The sequence below is a fragment of the Macrotis lagotis genome, chromosome 4 (genome assembly GCF_037893015.1).
Source record: "Macrotis lagotis isolate mMagLag1 chromosome 4, bilby.v1.9.chrom.fasta, whole genome shotgun sequence".
NCBI lineage: Eukaryota > Metazoa > Chordata > Mammalia > Peramelemorphia > Peramelidae > Macrotis > Macrotis lagotis.
This window is the reverse complement of record NC_133661.1, coordinates 221,556,102-221,578,159: the sequence shown is the minus strand read 5'-3', so window position 1 is coordinate 221,578,159 and position 22,058 is coordinate 221,556,102. Positions and strand designations below refer to the sequence as shown.

General features: G+C 34.7%; 1 protein-coding gene across 4 annotated transcripts in view; it reads left to right on the top strand.

Annotated features, from left to right (window-relative positions):
- LOC141522203 (cation channel sperm-associated auxiliary subunit beta-like) overlaps nucleotides 1–22,058 on the top strand; it is a 156,273-nt gene that overhangs the window by 30,241 nt on the left and 103,974 nt on the right. For 3 of the 4 annotated variants that reach the window (XM_074235411.1, XM_074235412.1, XM_074235410.1), the window contains exons 6-8: nucleotides 10,341–10,436; nucleotides 10,762–10,877; nucleotides 13,347–13,379. In XM_074235411.1, coding sequence (XP_074091512.1) covers nucleotides 10,341–10,436; nucleotides 10,762–10,877; nucleotides 13,347–13,379 — 245 coding nt within the window. The remainder of the gene's footprint in view (nucleotides 1–10,340; nucleotides 10,437–10,761; nucleotides 10,878–13,346; nucleotides 13,380–22,058) is intronic. The other variant, XM_074235413.1, reaches the window with a different exon arrangement.

The window sequence follows — 22,058 nt, the reverse complement described above, 5'->3', positions numbered from 1 at the left end:
CCCAATGCACTGGAGTACTGGGGCTCTCAGTTTGCCTTCTGTGCCAGTGTTGGAACCCTCACAGCTATCCTGCTATTCTGTTGCCCTACTGAGCTGGGACCCAGGAGTCAACTGTTTGCTGATCTTTGCTGTGTCTAAGAGCCTCTGACTAGCTTCCCTGCTGGCAACATGCTTCTTTTACCCAACTGAGATAAGACATTTCCTGAACTCCCTCCTAGGAATTCAAGGTGTAAAATTAGTTCATTGTCTTTTTGTAGGTTCTATCATTCTAGAAACAGTTTAAAGGCTTGAATAACATTGTTTCTGAGGGAAACTGGGAAGAGCTAAGGAAATACTGACTTCTCTGGAATCTTGGCTGTGCCCCTTCTCCCCCAGGAAAATCATTTTCAAAACATTCTCTTGTCAGATTGCAGAAGGTAACTAGCAAATTTATCTCACACATCAGGGATAAGCAGTGAAAATGAAAACAAGTTTACAAAAAATTTGGAGAAGTCCTTACAAAACCATTTCTGTCATAGGTGAAACTAGTAGGAAAACAAATAATATGAAGCTAGTCCAAAGTTTTTATTGTTTATTTGACAATTGCTATGGCTGCTTTATTTATTGAGTACTTTGGTGCTTATTGTGCTTTTTGAAAAAAATTTTTTTAGGTTTTTTCAAGGCACATGGGGTTAAGTGGCTTGCCCAAGGCCACACAGCTAGGTAATTATTAAGTGTCTGAGGCCGGATTTGAACTCAGGTACTCCTGACTGTAGGGCCAGTGCTTTATCCATTGCTCCAGCTAGCCATCCCTGGTTTTTGAAAATTTTGAAATGCGATTTTAGAAGACATCAAAAAAAGGCAGCTGTTAAGTTGAAGAAATTTGTGATGGATGAGCTAAAATAATAAAAGAACTATGTTACAGGGCAGAGGCAAGATGGCAGAGTAAAGGTAGGAATTCACACAAGCTCTCCTTCAAACTACTCCAAATACCTTTAAATAATGGTTATAATCAAATTCTAGAGTGACAGAAAACACAAAAAGTGAAACAATTTTGCAACCAAAGACAACTTGGAAGATATGTGGAAAATGTCTATTACTTTGGGATTATAAAGAGCCTGCAGTGCAACCTATTCATGCTGGAGTGAACCAACTCCAGTCATCCAGGAATAGTCCACAGGGTGCCTGGGTCCCCTGGGGGCAGCTGGATCTGTAGCAGCAATAATGGTTTCCAGACTTCCCAGCTGAAGGATTGCCAAGGACAATTGTGAAGGGCAGAGGGAAAACTCTGCCACAACAAGAGTGAGCAAGGGAGCCCAGAATCAGAAGCAGGCCTAGGGAGTCACCTGGCAGGGAGCCATCAGGCAGCTGTTTCCAGAGTACTCAGCCTACAGACAGTAAGGGAGTCAGGGGAGATTGCAGAAATCTCTTTGCTGCCTCTGAGGAAGGATTGCCCATTTGTAGATCCAGGTTGCAGTCTGGGGCCCCTGAATCAGGGAAAGAAGCTTTCCTCATAGCTCCAGGGAAGAAAAAAGTGCTTGTAGACAACCAGGCCAGGAGAACAGTCAGAGCCTTTCATAAGAGCAGGGAGGAATTGAGCTCCCTGGTGGGTGTCTGTGAAAATAGCTACAAAAATCCTCAAAAGCTTGGGATAGTTTTTCCTCTATCCGGGAAGCAGAACCTAACATTAACAAAGAGTTAAAATCAAGTCATAGGTAGGGGAATGAGCAAAAAACAGAAGAAAAAAAATCCAACCATAGAAAATTGTTTTAGTCCTTTTGGGGATCAAAATACAAACTCAAAAGAAAACAAAGTCAAAACTTTTGCATATGAAACTTCCCTGAAAAATATGAATTGGGGGGACAGCTAGGTGGCACCAACCCTGGAGTCAGGAATACCTGATTTCAAATCGGGTCTCAGACACATAATAATTACCTAACTGTGTGGCCTTGGGCAAGCCACTTAACCCTACTGCCTTGCAAAAAAACATAAAAAAATATGAATTGGTTTCAGGCTATGGAAGAGCTCAAAAAAGATTTTTGAAAATCAAGTAAGTGAGGTAGAGGAAAAATTGAGAAGAGAAATGTGAATGAGGTGAGAAAATCATGACAACCAAGTCAGCAGCTTGGTAAAGGAATTACAAAAATTCTGAAAAAAAATAACATCTTAAAAACCAGTTTGGGTCAAATTGAAAAGGTACAAAATGTCAATGAGGAAAAGAATGCCTTAACAAATAGAATTGGCCAGATGGGAAAGGAAATACAAAAACTCTCTGAAGAAAATAGTTCCTTCACATGTAAAATGGAGTTAAGGGAAGCTGATGACTTTGTGAGAAATCAAGAAAGAATAAAGCAAAACCAAAAGAAGGGAGGGGGGAAAGAATGAAAATGTGAAATATCTCATTGGAAGATCTCAACTGATCTGGAAAATGGATCCAGAAGAGATAATTGAAAAGTTATTGGACTACCTGAAAATCATGACCCAAAAACCCCTAGAATTCATTTTTTCAGGAAGTACTTCAGGGGAAACTAGGTAGCTCAGTGGATAGAGCACTGACCCTGGAGTCAGGAGGGCCTGAGTTCAAATCTGGCCTTAGACACTAATTACCGAGCTGTGTGACCTTGGGCAAGTGCCTTGCAAAAACCTAAAAAATATAGATGCTTAGAAAAATTGCCTTGGTATCTTAGAAGGAGAGGGTAAAATAGAAATTGAAAGAATCCACCAATCACCTCCTGAAAGGGATCCCAAAATCAAAACTACTAGAGATATATTACACCTAAATTTCAGAATGCCTAAGTCAGAGAAAATATATTACAAACAGCTTGAAAGAAACCATAAATGATCAGATTCTAGAGAAGCATGGAAGGAATTACAGGATCTGATGCTGAGCAAAGGGAGCAGAACCAAGAAAACAATGCATATATCAATGGCAATGTGAGATGATCAACCCTGATGGAAGCAGCTCCTCTCAGCAGTTCAGAAACCTCGGACAACTGTATTAGACAAGCTATGGACAATGCTATCCCCATCCAGAGGAAGAAAAATAAAACAAAACAAATTCTTCAGAATCTGAGGAATACTACATTCACTTTTTAAAAAAATATCTCTTATGTATTTCTTTCCTTTATTCCTAATTCCTCATACTGAAAAATGGCTAACCTGTAAACATGCTTAATGCAAATATGTTTAAGTAAAATAGTAACCTGACTGTTCGCCTCTGAGGTGAGAGGTATTGGAAGGGAGAGTGGAAAGAAATTTTGTAACTTAGAAATATTCATAGACATATGGATCAATGTTAAAATATTTTCATAATGTGTATTTGGAAAGGTAAAATAAAATCAATAAAAAAGAAATAATTCAAATATCATGGAACAAGTCTGGATTACACAGAATTTAGCAGTGTCTAAATTAAGGGCTCATAGGTTGTGGAATAGACTATTCTAGAAGCCAAAAGAGCTTGGCTTTTAACTAAGAAATCAACTACTCAGAAAAACTGAACATCCTTTTTTTTGGGGGGGGGGCTTATTCAATGAAATAGGGAACTTTCAAACTTTCCTGATGAAATGATCAGAGTTGAACAGAAAACTTGATCTTCAAGTACGGGTCTCAGGTGAAGCATAGATAAGGTGGATAGGAAGGGCAAATTATGAGAAACTTAATGATACTGAACTGCATGCATTCCTGCAGGGGAAGAAGTTACTGATAACTCATATGAACCTTCTCATTTATTAGGGCAGTTAGAGACATATATGAGTCAAGGCACAGGAGGGAGTTGAATTTGAAGGTACAATATAATAGGATGGTATTAATGGGAGAGAAAGGAATGTACTGGAAGATAAGGAAAGGAGAGGTAGAATACATTAAGTTATTTAATATAAAAGAAATGCTTTTGTGGTGGAATGGAAGAGGGGAGAGTTGGGAGGGGTGAGTGAGTCTTTACTCTTATCAGAAGTGACTCAGAGAGGAAATAACATACATACTCAATTAAAGATAGAAATCTATCCTACCCTAGAGGAGAATAGAAAAGAGAAGGGATGGGAGAAAAGGGAGGGGGGGGGAGCAGGGTAAGGCTATAGGTGATACAAGGGATTATGGGAGAGGGTAGTCATATAACAACACATTTTTGAAGAGAGACAGGGCAAAAGGGGGGAGAGAATAGAATAAATGTGGGTGGGGGGATAGGATGGAGGGAAATACAGCTCACAACAGCAACTGTGGGAAAATATATTGAAGCAATTTTTCTTATGGACTTAGGATAAAGAATGCTATCCATCCCAAAGAAAGAGCTGAATACAGACTGAAGCACATTTTTTTCTCCCGTTATTTTTCTTGAGGTTTCTCTTTCTTTGTTGGCAGGGGGGGATTGTGTTTACTTTTACAATATGACTCTTATAGTAGTGTGTTTCATGACGCATTTTTAGCCTTTACCAAGTAACTTACTTTCTCAATGGCAGAATGGGGTGGGAGGAAGGGAGAGGGAGAGAATTTGAAACTTATTTTTGCATTTAACTGGGGTAATCAGCATTCCATATCTGAGCTCCAGAGCTCTGAAGTCAAGGCAAGCCCAAGTGGTTCCCAAATACTATGGCTTGAGCCATATGGTATTCTGGGAGGATATCAAATACCCTGTAGAGGTGAGAGTATTCCATAAATCTTGTAGTTGACTGCCTATTTTCAGTTCCAGAAAGTAATTATCTTTAGGACATTTAAGGTAATTGAACACAGAACTGCAGAAACAGATTCTGAGACTGAACTAGTCTCAATAGAGTACTAACCCAGTTTTGGCCTAATAGAGAGATCAACCTCAGAGCAGTTCCGATTGGTTCACTGGGTCTCATGGGCCCAGCCAAGTTTCATGACAAAGGTCCTAGGCAAAATCCAACCCAAGTAGTCACTTAAGTCTGTATTGGCCAACACAGGAGTAATCAAAGAGCTTAGAACAAGTGGAAAAACATCAGGCTAATTCTATAGCAAGGAGAGGTCCAGAGCCTTGTGAGAAAAGGAACCTTGCAGACAGAACTCTGGAAACCTTTGAAAGAGGACTATATATGGCAGGGTAGGCTCTGCCCACAGCATTCAGAGAAGTGCTTGACTCACCATGTAGATTCTCATGAGCAAATTGAGGACAATTCTGACCATGAGCAAGAAATAGATTGATATCCAGGAATTGAAACCTATTATGATTAGGTAAAGCCTTTGAGGAAAGAAATCACTGATCACAGGGACTGAAGAAGTACCTGGGGATAAATGAAGTAAGAACTGCAGAATGGAAAAATTAGTGACCAAAGAATGACAAGGAAAATTGATGCCCTCAAGTATACAAGGGAAAACCTCACCCAAGACAGAATGCTTTGAAAATTTTAACCAATTTTTCTCTGTGAGAACTGGAGTATCATATATAGAATATTAAATAAGTCAATATTACTGAACCTTAGAATACCTGGACAAGAGTAATGTAAGAAGACTGGAGAAGTAAAAAGTATTGTGAATACAAGTATTGTGAATACAGAATACTATATTTGACGCTACAGCTTGGGTGGAAGTGTAGGGTCTGATATTATGAGATGTGTTTTAGGATATTACTTTAGTAGTAGCTTTGTGGAGTGGAAAGAGACAGACTAATTAGAAGGCTATTTGGCATAACCAAGATGGCTGCATGAGGGTAGAAATTCCTGGAAACTTGTTCCCTAAAAAACTCCAAAAGCCATCAAGTTATGACTCTAGCCACAACTTGGAGGCCCAGAACCCTCAGAATGACTGAGTGATATAATTTCCCAGTCCAAGACAACTTAGAAGTTTGCAGGAGAGGTCCGTTTCACCAGGACTGAGAATTGGAAAAAACTGCTCCAAGTGTAGCCCGGCTGGGTGCCTAGATCCCTGGGGGCACCTGGGGCTGTGGCAGAGGGGCCAGTTTACAGACCTCCTGGCCCAGGCATTACCGGGAACAGCTTGAAGGGGTGGTAAGAGAACTCTACCATACCAGAGTGAGTGCGGAGCGAGCACCAGTCTCAGAGCAACCCTGCAGCAGGAATCGGGGAAGCCATCCTGTACCTACAAAATGCAGCCCACAGATGGTAAGGGAATTAGGGGAAACAGCAGAAGTCTTTCTTCTCTCCCTGGGACAGGACTCAACTGTTTGCCCGCACTCAGATCCAGGTTACAGTCTGGGCCCCCACACTACCATAGCTGAGCAGGTAGCTCAACTCCAGGGCAGAGGGGAGGGACTGTGGTCATCCACATATCAGAGCACAGGCAAGAGAGCAGCCAGTGGGGTGGCTAGGTGGTGTAGTGGATAAAGCACCGGCTCTGGAGTCAGGAGTACCTGGGTTCAAATACAGTCTCAGACACCTAGCTGTGTGGCCTTGGGCAAGCCATTTAACTGTTTGCCTTACAAAAAAACTAAAAAAAAAGCAGCCAGAGCCTCCTGATAGACCTTGAAAGAATTAAAGTCCCAATGGGGTATTCTGAAAACCCTCCAAAGCCTTGTAAGTGCAGTAAATCAGTCATAGGTTGAGGAAATGAGCAAACAAAATAAAAAGAATCTGACCATAGAAAATTACTTTGGTCCCATGGATGATTCAGAAAATAACAAAATTGAAGCTTCTGTAATCAAAACCTCCAAGAGAAATAGAAAATGGGCTTCAAAAAGCAATTAAGGGAGGTAGAGGAAAAATTGGCAGGAGAATTGAGAGGTGAAGCAGATAAATCATGAAAACCAAATCAGCAGCTTTATGAAAGAATTATAAAAAATATTGAAGAAAATATGCTTAAAAACCAGTTTAGGCCAAATGGAAAAAGCAACTCAAAAGGCAAATGAGGAGAATGCCTTAAAAAGCAGAATTGGCCAGTTGAAAAAGGAGGTAAAAAAGCTCTCTGAAGAAAATAAATCCTTCAAATGCAGAATGGAACTAAAGGAAGCCAATGACTTTGTGAGAAATCAGGAAGAAATCAAATTATCTCCCCCCCCAAAAAAAACAAAGATTAAAAGAAAATATGAAATATCTCATTGGAAAAGCAAACGAACTTGAAACCAGATCCAGAAGAGACAATTTGAAAATTATTGAGCTACCTGAAAGTCACAACCAGGAAAAGAGCCTATACTTCATTTTTCATAAATAATAAAGCAACATTGTCCTGAGATCCTAGAAGCAGAGAGTAAAATAGAAATTGGGGGGGTGGCACAGTGGATAAAGCACTGGCCCTAGAGTCAGGAGTGCCTGGGTTCAAATTCGGTCTCAGACACTGAATAATTACTTAGCTGTGTGGCCTTGGGCAAGCCACTTAACCCCATTTTTTGCCTTGTTAAAAAAAAAAGAAATTGAGGGAATTCACTGATCACCCCATGAAAGAGATCCCAAAAGCAAAACTTCCAGGAATATTATAGCCAAATTTCCCAACTCCCAAGTCAAAGAGAGAATGCTAAAAGCTACCAGAAACAAACATTTCAACTACCATGGCTCTACAGTCAGGTTTACATAGAATGTGGCAGCATCTACATCAAGGGCTGGTAGGGCTTGGAATATGATATTTCAGAAGGCAATAGATCTTGGTTTACAACCAAGAATCAACTACACAGCAAAAATGAACATCCTCTTTCTGGGGAAAAAGATGGATTTTCAATGAAATAGGAGACTTTCAAACTTTCCTATTGAAACAACCAGAGCTGAACAGAAAGTTTGATCTCCAAGTACAGGACACAGTTGAAATATAGAGAGGGCGAATGCAAAGGACTAACTATGAGGAACCTAATGATGTTGAATTTTTTGTATTGTATGGGAAGAAGATACTATTAACTCTCATGAACTTTCTCATTTATAAGAGCAGTTAGAAGGATCATATATAGACATGGCATAGGAAGGAGCTAAATATAGTGGTACATATAGTAAAAGATAGAGTCAATGGGTGATAAGGGAAAGTGTAGGGAGGAAGAGAAAGGAGAGGAAGAAGGGGCTAAGATATTTCACATAAGAGTCAAGAAAAAGCTTTTTCAATTAAGTGGAATGGGGGAAGGTGAGGGGGGGTGAATGCGCTTTCATTCTCATCAGAAATGTCTCAGAGAGGAAATAACATACACATTTAATAGGGGATAGAAATCTATCTTATCCTAGAGAAAAATGAGAAGAAAGGGATGGGATAAGGGGGATGGGGAGAGGGAAGTGGGGAATAGGTGATAGAAGAGAGGGAAGATCATGGGAGAGAGTAGTCAGATAGAACACACTTTTGAACAGGGAGAGGGTAAAAGGAGACAGAGAATGAGAGTGGGAAGGAAATAGAGTGGAAAGAAATACAACTGGTAATAGCAACAGTGGGAAAAATACTGAAGCAACTTCTTTGGTGGACTTATGATAAAAAAGGCAACTTATCCCAGAGACAGAGCCATTGGAATCTGAAAACAGATGAAGTACATTTTTTCTTCTCTCACTATTCTTGAGGTTTCTCATCTTTTTTTTTGGAGGGGAAGGGAGGTTTATGTTTACTCTCATAACAGGATTATTGTAATAATATAAAATAAACAAATAAAAAAAGCAAACCAAACCTCCTATTTCAAATAAAGAAAAGGCTTTTGGAGAAGAGGCAATGAGGGAACATAATGAGGATTTTGTCTGTGTGACCAAAGAAGAGACATATAATATTTATGAAAGTTGTCATTTAGATCTTCTCCTCTCTCCAATATTATTGCAAGAGCTTCCTACTTGATCTTCCTGATTACTGAAATAACTCCCCACTACAATTCATCCTTTAAATAGTCATTGAAATGAAATGATTCTTCTTAAGTGAAGTTCAAATCATGTTACCTAATCAATTCTAATGCTTCCCTATTGACTCATGGAACAAATAGAGGTTCCTCTGTTTGGCATTTCAAGCTCTTTATGACTTGGTGCCTTCCTATTTTTCAGGTTTTCTTAAACATTACTCTGAGTACTCATAGGATCACAGAGACATTGGAGCATTCCCAGAAGTTCAGTATCATAGTATGGCCTGATAATTTGGGGATTTTATTGAAATAAATAGAAAAACTCTCTATAGAATAAATCATTCAAGCACAGTCTTTACTTTTTTTTCCTTTTTGCCCTGAGTCCTATCACTCTTGAAGCTTACACATTTGTTTTACATTCATCTTTAGAAATTCATCCTACATTAAAATCCACAAAATAGTTGCTCTGAATTGGGGATAGTTCAATCCCAAGAGAAGTTAAAATAAACTACTTTTTTGACTCATGCTATAGTTTAAGGGTCTATTCCTTACATCTTTGTTCCTTTATCTTATCACTCAATAAATACTTATTAATTTATTATGCACTATATACCATACTAAGCACTAGGGATACTAAAAAAAAAGGCAAAAGACAACCTCTGCCCTGGAGGAATTCACAATTAATGGGGGAAAGTATGCAAACAAACATGCAAGCAAACAATCATATCTATGTAGATATTTATATATTTATGTTATTATTACTATACCATATATCACAATTATATTTATATATTTTTAACTTATCTTTCAGGTTTTGTTTGTGTGTGTGTGTGTGTGTGTGTGTATTTGTGGGCATGCATACTTGATGTTTTCTTTATAAAAATTTCCAATCAAATCATTCTTTTCATGGTTTTGTTGCCTTTTAGGAGTCTGTTATTATGTTACCTCTTTCTAATGGTTGCTATTTAGTCTGAAAATAAGTAGAATTTCAGTTTTGTGATAGCTTTTTATTTAAACTGTTTTACTCTGAGACTTGATTTTCTCATCTCAAATTGGGTTGGTAACACTCTTATAGGCTCTACAGTTGTGAGGGTCACTAAGAAAAAAGTGTTTTAGAAAGAAGAAATGCAGTAGAAATGTAAGCTTCTCATATTCTTCCCACTGTTAACTACACCAGAAATTCAGTCAAGTATTCCTTTGGAGATTTTGTAATATATCTGACCAATTAAAATAATGTATTTTTCTAACTTGTGAGGGATGTGACAATGATGAAGAACAATATGTGGTAGGCCCATAAAAGTTTTTCAAACTGACCAGACTCCATAGAATTTGCTTAAAATCTGTTTTTAGAACTACCTGATCTTGACATTTGTATTTATTTTTCTTGTTGTTTTTATCTAGTTGATTAGTTGAGTCCAACTCTTCATGACCCCTTAAGAGGCTTTCTTGGCACAGATACTGTATTGGTTTACCATTTCATTCTCCAACTCATTTTACAGATGAGGTAACTGAGGTAAACAGGATCACACAGCTGGTTTGAGGTCAGATTTGCACTAAGGTTCTCTTGACTCAAGGGTCAACACTTTTATCTTCTGTGCCACCTTACTGCATCAATTTTGTTTACCCTGATTTAAAGCTTAATTTTGTATTTCTTTTTTTTTTTTAGGAATTTTCATAGGTATGACTTACTCTGGATTTTGGGAGGAAAATGACACTGTTTGGTATGATTTATTAGACAGTGTCTGTGCTGAAAAATCTGAAGGTAACTTTTTTGGCCAAAAATTTTAAGGGTAGCACTTCTATTCCCTCCTCTTGATAACACGTTGGGCAAGTTCTTTTCTGAGTCTCAAGTTTCTTTATTTGTAAAATAAAAGTTGATTAGTTAATTAAATTCTGGTATTATTAATTAATAAATTTAGATTCCTGAGGATTTATGAAGTCTCCAAACAAAGTTCATTTATCCAAGTATTATCTCATGAAGAGAAAACAAAACTATGAAAATGAAATCTATTGATCCTGATCCCTTGTAAATGTATTTTCAGTTCATAAATGAACATATAAAATTTTTAAAATTTTTCCTTCTTCAGATTGTGGAACGATTTCACTGTTGGAAATGGTCTTAACAAATTTTAATTTAGTGCTACTTACATCACTTGGCCTTTTTGTAAGCTCTGATCTACGTCAACCATCTAAAGTTTTAAAGGTAAGTGTATCATCTCTGTAGCTATCTGTCTTAGACATCTCCTTGACATAAAGTAATGGGATAGACCTTTGAGAAGGTAGCAAGGAGCAAAGGGAAAAAATTACTTACATTAAGAAGTTTCCAAGTACCAACCAATATGCTAAGGACTAAGGATACAAATACAAGTAAAATTTAGGACCACATGCTCAAGAAGCTTACATACTATTTTTGGGAATACAACACACCAAAAAAGATGAAAAGTCTAGGAAGAGAGCAATAAGAAATTGAGGTATCAATTGAGACTTTGAAGTCTGATAGTAAGGAACTGGGCTGCATAAAGAAGGAAATTTAGGTTGGGCTGCTCTACCAAATGGAACCCTAAGAGGAACTCACCAATGAGAGTAAAGAGTTATAGAAGGATATTTCAGATTGAGATCACAAAAAGTAATTCTATATTCCAAGATAAAGAGGCATAGGCACTAGAGAAGTTCTAGGCTAAGGAAAGTTACATTGCACATTCATGGTTTAAAAGGCTAGAAATCATGAATAAGGCAGGAAAGGGAATGGAAGTCAACTCTTCACAAAATGGAGAGAGAAACATTTGTGAAAGCATATAGATAATTCTATTTTGTGAATAGTCCTGAGGGATGAGAATAAGACTGATAATTGTTCTTTATAAAACATTCCTGTCATATCAAAACAACTTTAAAGGTTTAACCACACTCTTAGAAAACTGACAAAATTGACAAAAGATGAGGAGGGTCAATGTTGGAATCATGGAAAAGTACTCTAGAATGGTCTAGCTGTTCTAGAAAGAAACTTGAAAATATGCTAAATGAATAAAATATCTATATGTTTTTGGTCCAAGATGCATGAAACTAATTGTGGCATACTAATATAGTGGGATATTATTGTATTGTATAAAGTGATGAATCTGATGAATAGAGAAAGCTTGGGAAAGTTTGCATGAAGTGATTCAAAGTGCAGAAAGTCAAAGCAGGAAAACAACATGCACAATGACTACAAAATAAATGGAAAGAAAAAGAATAAAATAATCAAAGCTGTTTCCAAAGAAATTATAATGATCAGGTTTTGCCCCAAAGAAAGAAAAATATGAGAAATACCTGTCCATCCTTCTTTATAGAGATGTGGGGGTATGACTATTGAATGGTGCATGTACTTGATGATGCATGATGACTTTACTAATATATTAGCTTTGCTGAATTTTTTTCTTTCCCTTTTTTATTATTTGTTATGAGTGGTGACTCTCTGAGGGAAGGGGAAAAGTTTAGAAATGTAAAAACAAAATTTATCAGTCAAAATATAAAAAAATATAGCATGCCTCCTCACTTAGGTCAATATCCTATAGAAGGAGAACTGCGAATATTCTAATTCTGAACTTTTGTGTGGTTTTGTTTGGGATGCCTAACTTTGTGAGGAATACTATCAGCTTTATATTTTTAATTATATATGTGGATATCTTCTCTAAGGGTGAAGAGACAGTTTTCCTCTAAGATATCAAATGGCACATATATCAAACAACATCATGTCAGAACACAAAGATAAAAACTAGAGGTAGGAATAAAATAAGGAGTGAAAAAATACAGGAATAATGTCATGTCTTAAAACTAGTTGAAGGACATAGAGGTGATTAGCATGGAAAAGAGAAGGCCAAGTAAGTACTTGATTGTTAACCTCAAGGACTTTAAGAACTGTCATTTGGAAGGAGGATTAGATTAATTCCCTTTGACCCCCAGAAACTGGAATTATGATTAAAATCTAAGGGAAAACAGATTTAAATGGATATAAGGAAAATCTTATATGAATGTATGGATATAAGGAACATAGTAGGGTAGTCAGAACTAACCTTAAAGTGGATTAGATAGAGCAGTAAATTTCCAACTGCCAGTGGCTTTTACTTGGAGGCTTTATGAATATTTATTCAGAATTATTTTTGTGACTGTTGCTGTTGAGATGGGGGAATAGACTCTTAAGCAAATATTAATTAGCCTAGATTGTCTTTGAGGTTTCTTCTTTTTCAGATTCTGTGATTCTTCTGTTGGTGATACTCAAATATTCCTCATAAGAAACATGGAAGAAAATGAAGGGGGAAAATGTTATTTCAGAGTATGTGATTCCACCTAATATGGAATCTGGGGTGAATATACATACTGAGGATTGAATAAGAAGGTAATGTAGTGGAAGGAGAGAATAAAGTAGCACAAAATTAGAGAAGAGTTAGTAGGGAGAAAGATTCTCTAGTTGTACCTGGTAGGGCAGGCTTTTGATAATTTTCCCTGTCTGATCCCTGATAGGTAGTGGGGTAAAATTAGATGAATGAAATTTTGTGGTATACAGAAACAATTCCATATCCGTCAAACATCAGTATCAAGTTGATCATGCAGTTATTTATGTTGCAATTTAAATCCACCTTTTTCTTATTGTATCCTTTCACACAGTTAAATTATCATCTTTTTTTTCCTCTTCTAGTTCACAAGAATACAATTTTGTGGTTTTGAAACGGTAAGATTCCATAAAGTCTTTAGCCTGTAAAATAGAGTCTGAGTAAGGGAAATGGGTTGGGCTTTGTTTTATAAATCCAAAGGTAGCACATTTGAAGATTTAAATTTTAAAGAGGAAAAAAAAATCAATGGCAGAAGGCACAAGCAGATAAGTATAAAGGGTAAGCTGCAAGATACAAGGATCATCAATTTCAGGAAACTTGAGGCAAGACTTTTCTATAGTAGGTGTGTCTTATTAAGATTTAGATCAATGGGAAGGGGTGAGAAGAATTTTTCAGGTATGAGGAAATGACTGGAATAAACATAAAGAGTTTAGGGAATAGGAAGGTATAGTTGTCCTGACAGGATGAATAAAAGAGGTAATGATAATTATGATAATGGTCATCATAACAATATCTAGCACTTATATACCACTTAAAAGCAGCATAGAATTTTACATTTATCTCACTTGATCATCACATTACCCAGTAAAGTGGATGCTATTAATATCTTTCTTTAAATATGAGGAATTTGAAGTAGAGAAGTTGTGACTTCCCAGGGTCCAACAAGGGTTATATATATATGTGTATATGAAGATATTATCAGCTCTTCTTTGGGGAATTTAAGCTCTATTATAGAAATATTAGTCTAGTAATTACATTCTGGATGCTCAATTTTCTAGAAGGACAAGGCTTGAGAGATTTACATGAGAGGGATTGGTCATAAGTATCAAATGCTGTAGAGATGACAAGGAATTTAAGAACAGAGGAAAGGGTCACTGGATTTGGAGAAGGGGTCAATGATGAAAGAAACATTAGATTAGGACTTGGTGTATTTGAGGTCCAGGTCTTTATCTGCTACTAATTAACTGTGTGATCATGATTTAACCTTTCCAGTTTCTTTATCTGAAAGTGAGACAGGAATGGGATGAACTCAAAAGTAAGCTTCTAGCTCTAATTTTGTGAGATTCCATAAACCTAAATAAATCGCTAGTACTAGTATTGGAGTCAGGAAGATTCATCTACCTGCATTCAAATCTGGTCCCAGGTAGTTAGTTACTAGCTGTGTGACACTTGACATGTCACTTATCCCTTAGACCTCAAGGTACATATGAGGAAGAATGAGCTAGAGGAGGAGGAGGAAATGGCAAACCACTCCAGAATTTTTGCCAAGAAAACCCAAATGGAGTCATGAAGAGTCAGATATGAAACAACAACAACAAAAAAATAAGGCTAAAATTGCTTCTCTTTCTTTTCTTTTTGTCTTATTGAAATGGCAGAGAGCAAATAGCAAAAATTTTTGGTACAATGTGGTAAAGCAATGAAGGCAGGAATTTCATTTTGGCAGATAATTCCCTACAAAAATAGATGGCTATCTTTGTTTTCTCACACAAAATGGTTTCTTGAAAATGAAATTACCTCATTGAAAGGCACATTTTTTAATAGAAGCAGTTTTCCTAACCATAGTCTTTGTTCTTGTGCTTTTTCATATAGACCTCTCTGGTTTCAAGGGGAAGATTTATTCTTTATCTTTTAAAAATTAATTTAATTTTAAGTTCTGAATTCTCTCCCTATCCCTTCTCTTCCCTTCCCTATTAAGACAAGAAAAACAAAGCCTATTACAAATATGTGTGTAGTCATACAAACTAAATATATGTGCTAGTCATGTTCCAAAAAAAAAAGAAAAAAAGATTATACTTCAATCTATTCTCTTAGTTTGTCAGGTCTCTGTCTGAAAGTGGATAGCATGTTTCATTATGAGCCCTTTGAAAGTGGTTTGTCATTGTGCTTATCAGAGGTCTTAAACATTTAAAGTGAATTATCTTTATATTGATGTTTATTCAGTCATTTTCCAGTCATGTCTAACTCTTTGTGATCCCATTGGGGTTTTTTTGGCAAAGGATACTTGGCGTGGTTTGCAATTTCCTTCTCTAGCTCATTTTGCACATGAAAAAATAAGCTGAACAGTGAAATGACTTTTCTAAGATCACACAGCTAGTAAGTCTTCAAGGATGGATTTGAGCTCAGGGAATGACTTTTCACATCTGGCACTCTATTTACTGTGCCATCTATCTGCCCAATATCGCTGTTATATAAATTGGTTTCTTGGTTTTGCTCACTTTACATTAGTTTATACAAATTTTTCCAGATCTTCCCTTTATCATTTCTTATAATAAATAGTATTCCATAACATTCAGATACCTTAACTTGTTCAGTCATTCCCCATTGATGAGCACCTTCTCAGTTTCCTATTCTTTGCCACCATAAAAAGAGCTGCTATAAATATCTTTATATATATGGGTCCCTATCTTTCTTTGATTTCCTTGGTAATAGATCTAGTTACACTATTGTTGGGTCAAGGGCACACACAGGTTAATAGCTTTTTTGGCATAGTTGCAAACTGCTTTTCAGAATGGTTGGACAAGGTCATAGTTTTACCCATATTGCATTAATATAACTACCCCCCCCATCCTCTTGAACCTGTCTTTTTCATTTCCTATTTGTTCTCTTAGCCAATCTGATATGTATGAGGTGGGATCCCAGGGTTTGTTTTTAATTTATATTTATCAATTTGTAATTTAGAACAATTTTTCATCTATTAATGATTTTGGTTTCTTCCTCTGAAAACTGCCTATTCATATCCCTTGGCCATTTATCGATTGGAGAATGGCTCTTTTTTGCTATTTATTTGAATCATTTCTTGATAATATCTAAAAAATGAGAACTTTATCTGCAAAGATTTTTCCCATTCTTCTACTTCTAATTTTAGCTGGATTGGTTTTGTGCATATATTTTTATGTAATCAAAATTATTCATTATATCACTTGTGAATCTACCTTTTTGGTCATAAATTATTCCACTATTCAGATATTTGATAGGTAATTTTCCCATGCTTTACAAATTTGTTTGTGATGTTACTTTTCTTTATAAATAGCATTTTTCCAATTACATGTAGTTGACATGAATTGTTTACTATATTTTAAATTCCATATTTTCTCCCTCTCTTTCTCCCCTCACTCTTCCCAAAGAGGGTAAGATATTTGATATAGGTTATTTAGATGCAATCAAATAAAATTTTATTTCCATTAGCTAATTTGTGGAAAGAGAGATCATACAAAAGGAAAATAGAAACTGAAAAATAAAGTGAAAATGGTATATTTTAATTTATATTTAGACTTGATCAGTTGATCTGAATCTGAATATAGATAGTATTCTCTGAATGTAGATAAAATTTTCCATCATGAGTCTTTTGGAATTGTCTTGGATTATTGTATTACTTAGAAGAGGCAAATCAATCATGTCTGACACAATCTTGCTGTTACTCTGTTACTGTGTGCAATATTCACTTCAATTTGCATTAGTTCAGATAGATGTTTCTAGTTTTTTTTTTCCCCAAAATCTGTCTGTTACTGATGTCTTATAGCATAATGGTATTGTAATGAAATTATTATGCAACATTTCTTTAAATGTTTGATAAAATTAACTTGTAAAACTGTCTGGAGGTTTTTATTAGGGAATTCATTGATGACCTTTTCAATTTATTTTGTTCCTGAAATGGGGTTACTTATGGATTCTATTTCCTCTTCTTTTAATTTGGGCAGTTTACATTTTTGTAAATATTCCATTTCACTTAGGATTAGCAGTTATGTTGGCATTCAGTTGAGCAGAATAGATTTGATTTAATACTTCAATTTCTTCTTCATTGGTGGTGAGTTTACCATTTTCATTTTTGATCTTCATAATTTGTTTTCCCATAATTTTAAAGTCAAATTAACCATAGATTTATCTATTTTATTGTTTTCTTGCATAAAAGCAACTCTTAGGTTTACTAAGTAGTTCAATAGTTTTCTTTTTTTCAGTTTTATTAATCTCTTCTTTGATTTTCATAATTTCTAATTAGGTTTCTAATTGGGAATTTAAAATTTTGTTTTCTCTGCCTTTTTTGTATTATGCTCAACTTGCTGATTTCCTCTTTAGTTTATTAAGCATTTAAAAATGTAAAATTTTCCCTCATATTTTTGACTGTTTTGATATATTATCTCTTTATTGTTATTGTTACTGATTTGGATGAAATTATTGATTATTTCTATGATCTGTTGTTTGATCTACTCATTCTTTAAAATTAGATTATTTTGTTTCAATTAATTTTTAGTCTATCTTTTCATAGTCCTTTATTACATGTGATTTTCATTGCATCATGATATGAAAACAAGGCATTTAATATTTCTGCCTTTCTGCATTTTATTTTGAGGTCTTTATGATCTAATGGTAAATTTTCATGTGACTGTCATGTAATATTGAGAAAAAGATGTATTTCTTTCTATCCCCATGCAATTTTCTCCAGAGTTTTATTATATCTAACTTTTCTAAAATTCTATTCAACTCCTTAACCTCTCTCTTGTTTATTTTGTAGCTACATTTCTCTAATATTAAGGTACTCCACTAGTATAGTTTTGATGTCTATGTCTTCTTATAACTTATCCAGTGTCTCCTTTAATAATGTGGATGCTATACCACTTGGTGCATTTATGTTAAACATTGATATTACTTCATTGTCTATGGTACTTTTTTTTTTATCAAAGTGTAGTTTTATTATTTCTTTTAATGAAATAATTTTGCTTTTCTTCTTGTATATCAGGATCACTCTTTCTGCTTTCTTTACTTCAGCTGAAAAATAATATATTCTGCTCCAACTTTTTATCTTTACTCTGTATCTAACTCTCTACTTCAAATATATTTCTTATACACAATGTATTATAGAATTCTGGTCATATCCAATTAGAAAAATTTCAGTTGCTTATAGATATGCCTAGCTAATATAATAAAAATTCTTCTAATTTGTTCTACTCATTCAATTCTATAGAAATGAAATTGCCAAAAAATTTTTAGTTTAGTTAGGAAAAATCATAAATATTCACCTGAAAGAACAAAAGATCAGAAATGGCAAGGAAATGAATGAAAACACAATGCAAATGAAGGTGATCTAGTCATACCAGTTCTCAAATTATATTCTAAAGCAGCAGTTGTCAAAACTGTCTGGTACTGGCTAAGAAATATAGTTGTAGATCAGTGAAATAAATTAGGTTTAAAAAAAACCCAGTAGCAAATGACCACTGTTTGATGAACCTAAAGACTCCAGTTTGTGGGATAAGAACTCACCATTTGGCAAAAATTGTGGGAAGGCTAGAAATAGTATGGCAGAAGATGAGCACAGACCAACATCTCATACTCTATACAAAGATAAGGTCAAAATGGGTACAGTTTTGGACATGAAAGGTTATAATACCATAAACCAATTAGGAGAATAAGGAATAGTTTATCTGTCAGATCTATAGAAAGGGGAGGAATTTATAATCAAAGAAGATATAGAGAACAGTATAAAATGCAAAATGAATAATTTTGATTACATTAAATCAAAAAAATTATATACAAAAACACACACACAGACACACAAATGCAACCAACATTAGAAGGAAAGCAGAAACCTAGAAAGCAATTTTAAAAGTTTTTCTGATAAAGGTCTCATTTCTATACTTATATACATACATATGTACACACACACATACACACACACATACATATATATATATATATACATATGTATATAACAGATACACAAACATACACACATAACTAGCTAGCTGGCTAGTTACAACTGAGCCAAATTTATTAGAACACAAGTCATTCCCAAGTTGATCAATGGTCAAAGGATATGAACAGTCAGATTTCAGATTAAAAATGTAAAGCTATCTATAGTCATACAAAAATATAAAAAAATCCACTATTGATTAGAGAAATGCAAATTAAAACAAATCTGAGGTACCACTTCACACTATGAGATTGAGTAAGTTGACAGAAAAGGTAATGAAAAATGGAGGGAATATGGTAAAATTGGGACATTAATGCATTCTTGGTGGAGTTCAGAAATGATCTAATCATTTTGGAGAGCAATTTGGAACTAAACCCAAATGACAACCAAACCATGTATAACCTTTGATCCCAAAGAGATAATAAAAAAGGGAAAAGGCCTCACAAATACAAAAATATAGCATCTTTTCTGGTAGTGGCACAGAATTGAAATTTGAAGGGACGCTCTTCAAATGGGGAATGGCTGAACAAATTGATTATGAATATAAGGGAATACTATTGTTCTGTAAGAAATGATGAAGAGGTAGATTTCTGAAAAACCTGAAAAGATTTACATTAATATATGCTGCATGGAGTGAAGAGAATCAGGAGAAAATTGTAACCAATAACAAAACATTATGTGATGATCAATTATGATTAAACTTAGCTTCTCTCAGAAATACAATGATCAAAAAGAATTCAAAAGGACTTATGATAGAAAATGCCATATACATCCAGAGAAAGAACTATGGAGTCTGAATGTAGATTAAAGTGTATTATTTTCACTTTTTAAAAATTTGATTTTTATTTTTGTTTCTTGTGATTTTTTTTCCTTTTGATTCTTCTTTCATAATAAGACTAATATGAAAACATGTTTACATGATATCACGTGTAAAGCCTATATGAGATGCAATCTTAGGGCTGGGGGAAGGCAAAGTAGGGAGAAAGAAAAATTTGGAAATCAAATTCATATAAAAATTTTGAAAACTATACTTACATGTAATTGAAAAAATAAAATGCTATTAAGTGAATAAAATAGCATTTTATAATGTTCTCTATATCTTCTTCTATGATAAATTCCTCCCATTTCTATAGATCTGACAGATAAACTTCCTTGGTCTCCTAATTGGTATTCTACTCTGATCAGCTTCTCTGTTTTTAGAAAGCAAAAAACTGTTTTGGCAGTTATGGTTTTATAGTAGTATAGTTTGAGATTAGGTACTATTAGGTACCATCCTGTCCTTCTCATTTTTTCTTTTCATTGATTCCCTTTATATTATTGACCTTGATTTATTGGCAGTGAATATGTATATTAATTTATATGGTATAGTCATTTTAATCCCATTGGTTCAACCTAACCTTCCCAAATTTTAAAAGACTCCAAAGAACTATGTGCTATTTTTGTATTAATAAATTATAAGAGAGATGCTCATATTCCAGTATACTTGATCCAATTTTTTATACATCTCCTCACTGATTAGGTTTGGCATAAAGACATTGAGGAAAGAAACATTCAGATTACTCCATAATTCTTTTTAAAGGGAGATAATCCAAGAAGGGCCAGCAACAGTCAAACATATTTTGTCTGTCATTTTCCAGTCCCATCTTAACTAACACAATAATGAATGATTCACAAATGAATGACTCAGTAAAAACTTAGTGTTTATGACTTGCATGGAAATATATTAAACACAAATGAACATGTGTAACTTTTACCAGACTCTTTGCTACCATGGAGAGGAGAGAGGGAAATAAGGATGGTAGAAAAATGTGGAACCCATAAATTTGCAAATGATTAAAAGTACTTTTGCATGTAATTGGAAAAATAAAATATTTTTCAATTCAAATTTTATTAAAAAATCTATTTAGATATTTTTGTTTTTTGATTACATTGCTAGTGTTGAGACTCCCTATGAATAATAATTAGCTCCTTAAATCATTCACTGAATTGCCTGAAACATTGAGATATTAGATATCTTTTCCAGGGACAATATGGGTCATGGGATTAGACTTAAACTTAGGTCTTCTTTACTTTGAAGCCAGGCACACTGTACTCTTGTTCCTCTCATCTCTTTGGTACCATTATAAAATTATATACATGCTATGATAGCATATAATAGTTCACATATAATAATTAACATTTACAATGGACTCAAATATATGAGATAGGTAGGGTAAATATTATCTTTCTTATTTTCTAGATGAGAATACTGAAGTTAGAGAGATTAATGACTTATTCAGTGTCACATAGATAGTAAGTGATAGAACTAAAATTGAAACACATCCTCTAAAGTACTTTGCCAATAGGTGGTAATCTAGCATTATCTAATAATATAGGATAACTTCACATGTTTAGATGTACACCTCCCCTTCTACTCACTTCACACAAGATAATAAATATCACATAAATTCCAATGGTATTGGGAATCATTGAGATTAGCCTTTTATCAAGGGATTCCCACTAAGAAATATTTTTCATCCTATTTTCAAAGCTCTTTTATTTCCATGGCATCAATTGTAATCTTTTAGTAATTTCATTTTGAGATCAAAAAAACCATTCATTTATTTATTCAGTCAACAAACACTTATGGTAAACTCAGGAAGGCATTGTGGCAGGTACAAAGAACAACAAACCAGTAACTATAACTATGAGTAAAACCATATATAGAATTATGTATTGAGATTTCCAACATTCTTTCATTTTTTTTGTATTTATTTTGTCTCCAAAATTATCCATGAATATATTATAAAAATAAATGTATATAGATTATTATCTATGTATAGATTATAAACATATAATTTTATATTATAGAAAGACATTATTATTTAGTAGGCAAGGATAATATTATTGTCTCCATTATGTAAATGAAGAAACTAATACTCTAGATGTTAAAGTAACATAGTTAAGGTTACACTATTAGTAAATTGTGGAGCCATGCTTGTACCCAGATCTTCTAACTTTAAATACAGTTCTTTCTTTATTATACCATAGCTCCTACATTCCAGAGAATACTGTCATGGACCCTAAGGGAAGCACAAAGAGCTATAGAAATCCAAGATAGAAAAACAATAAT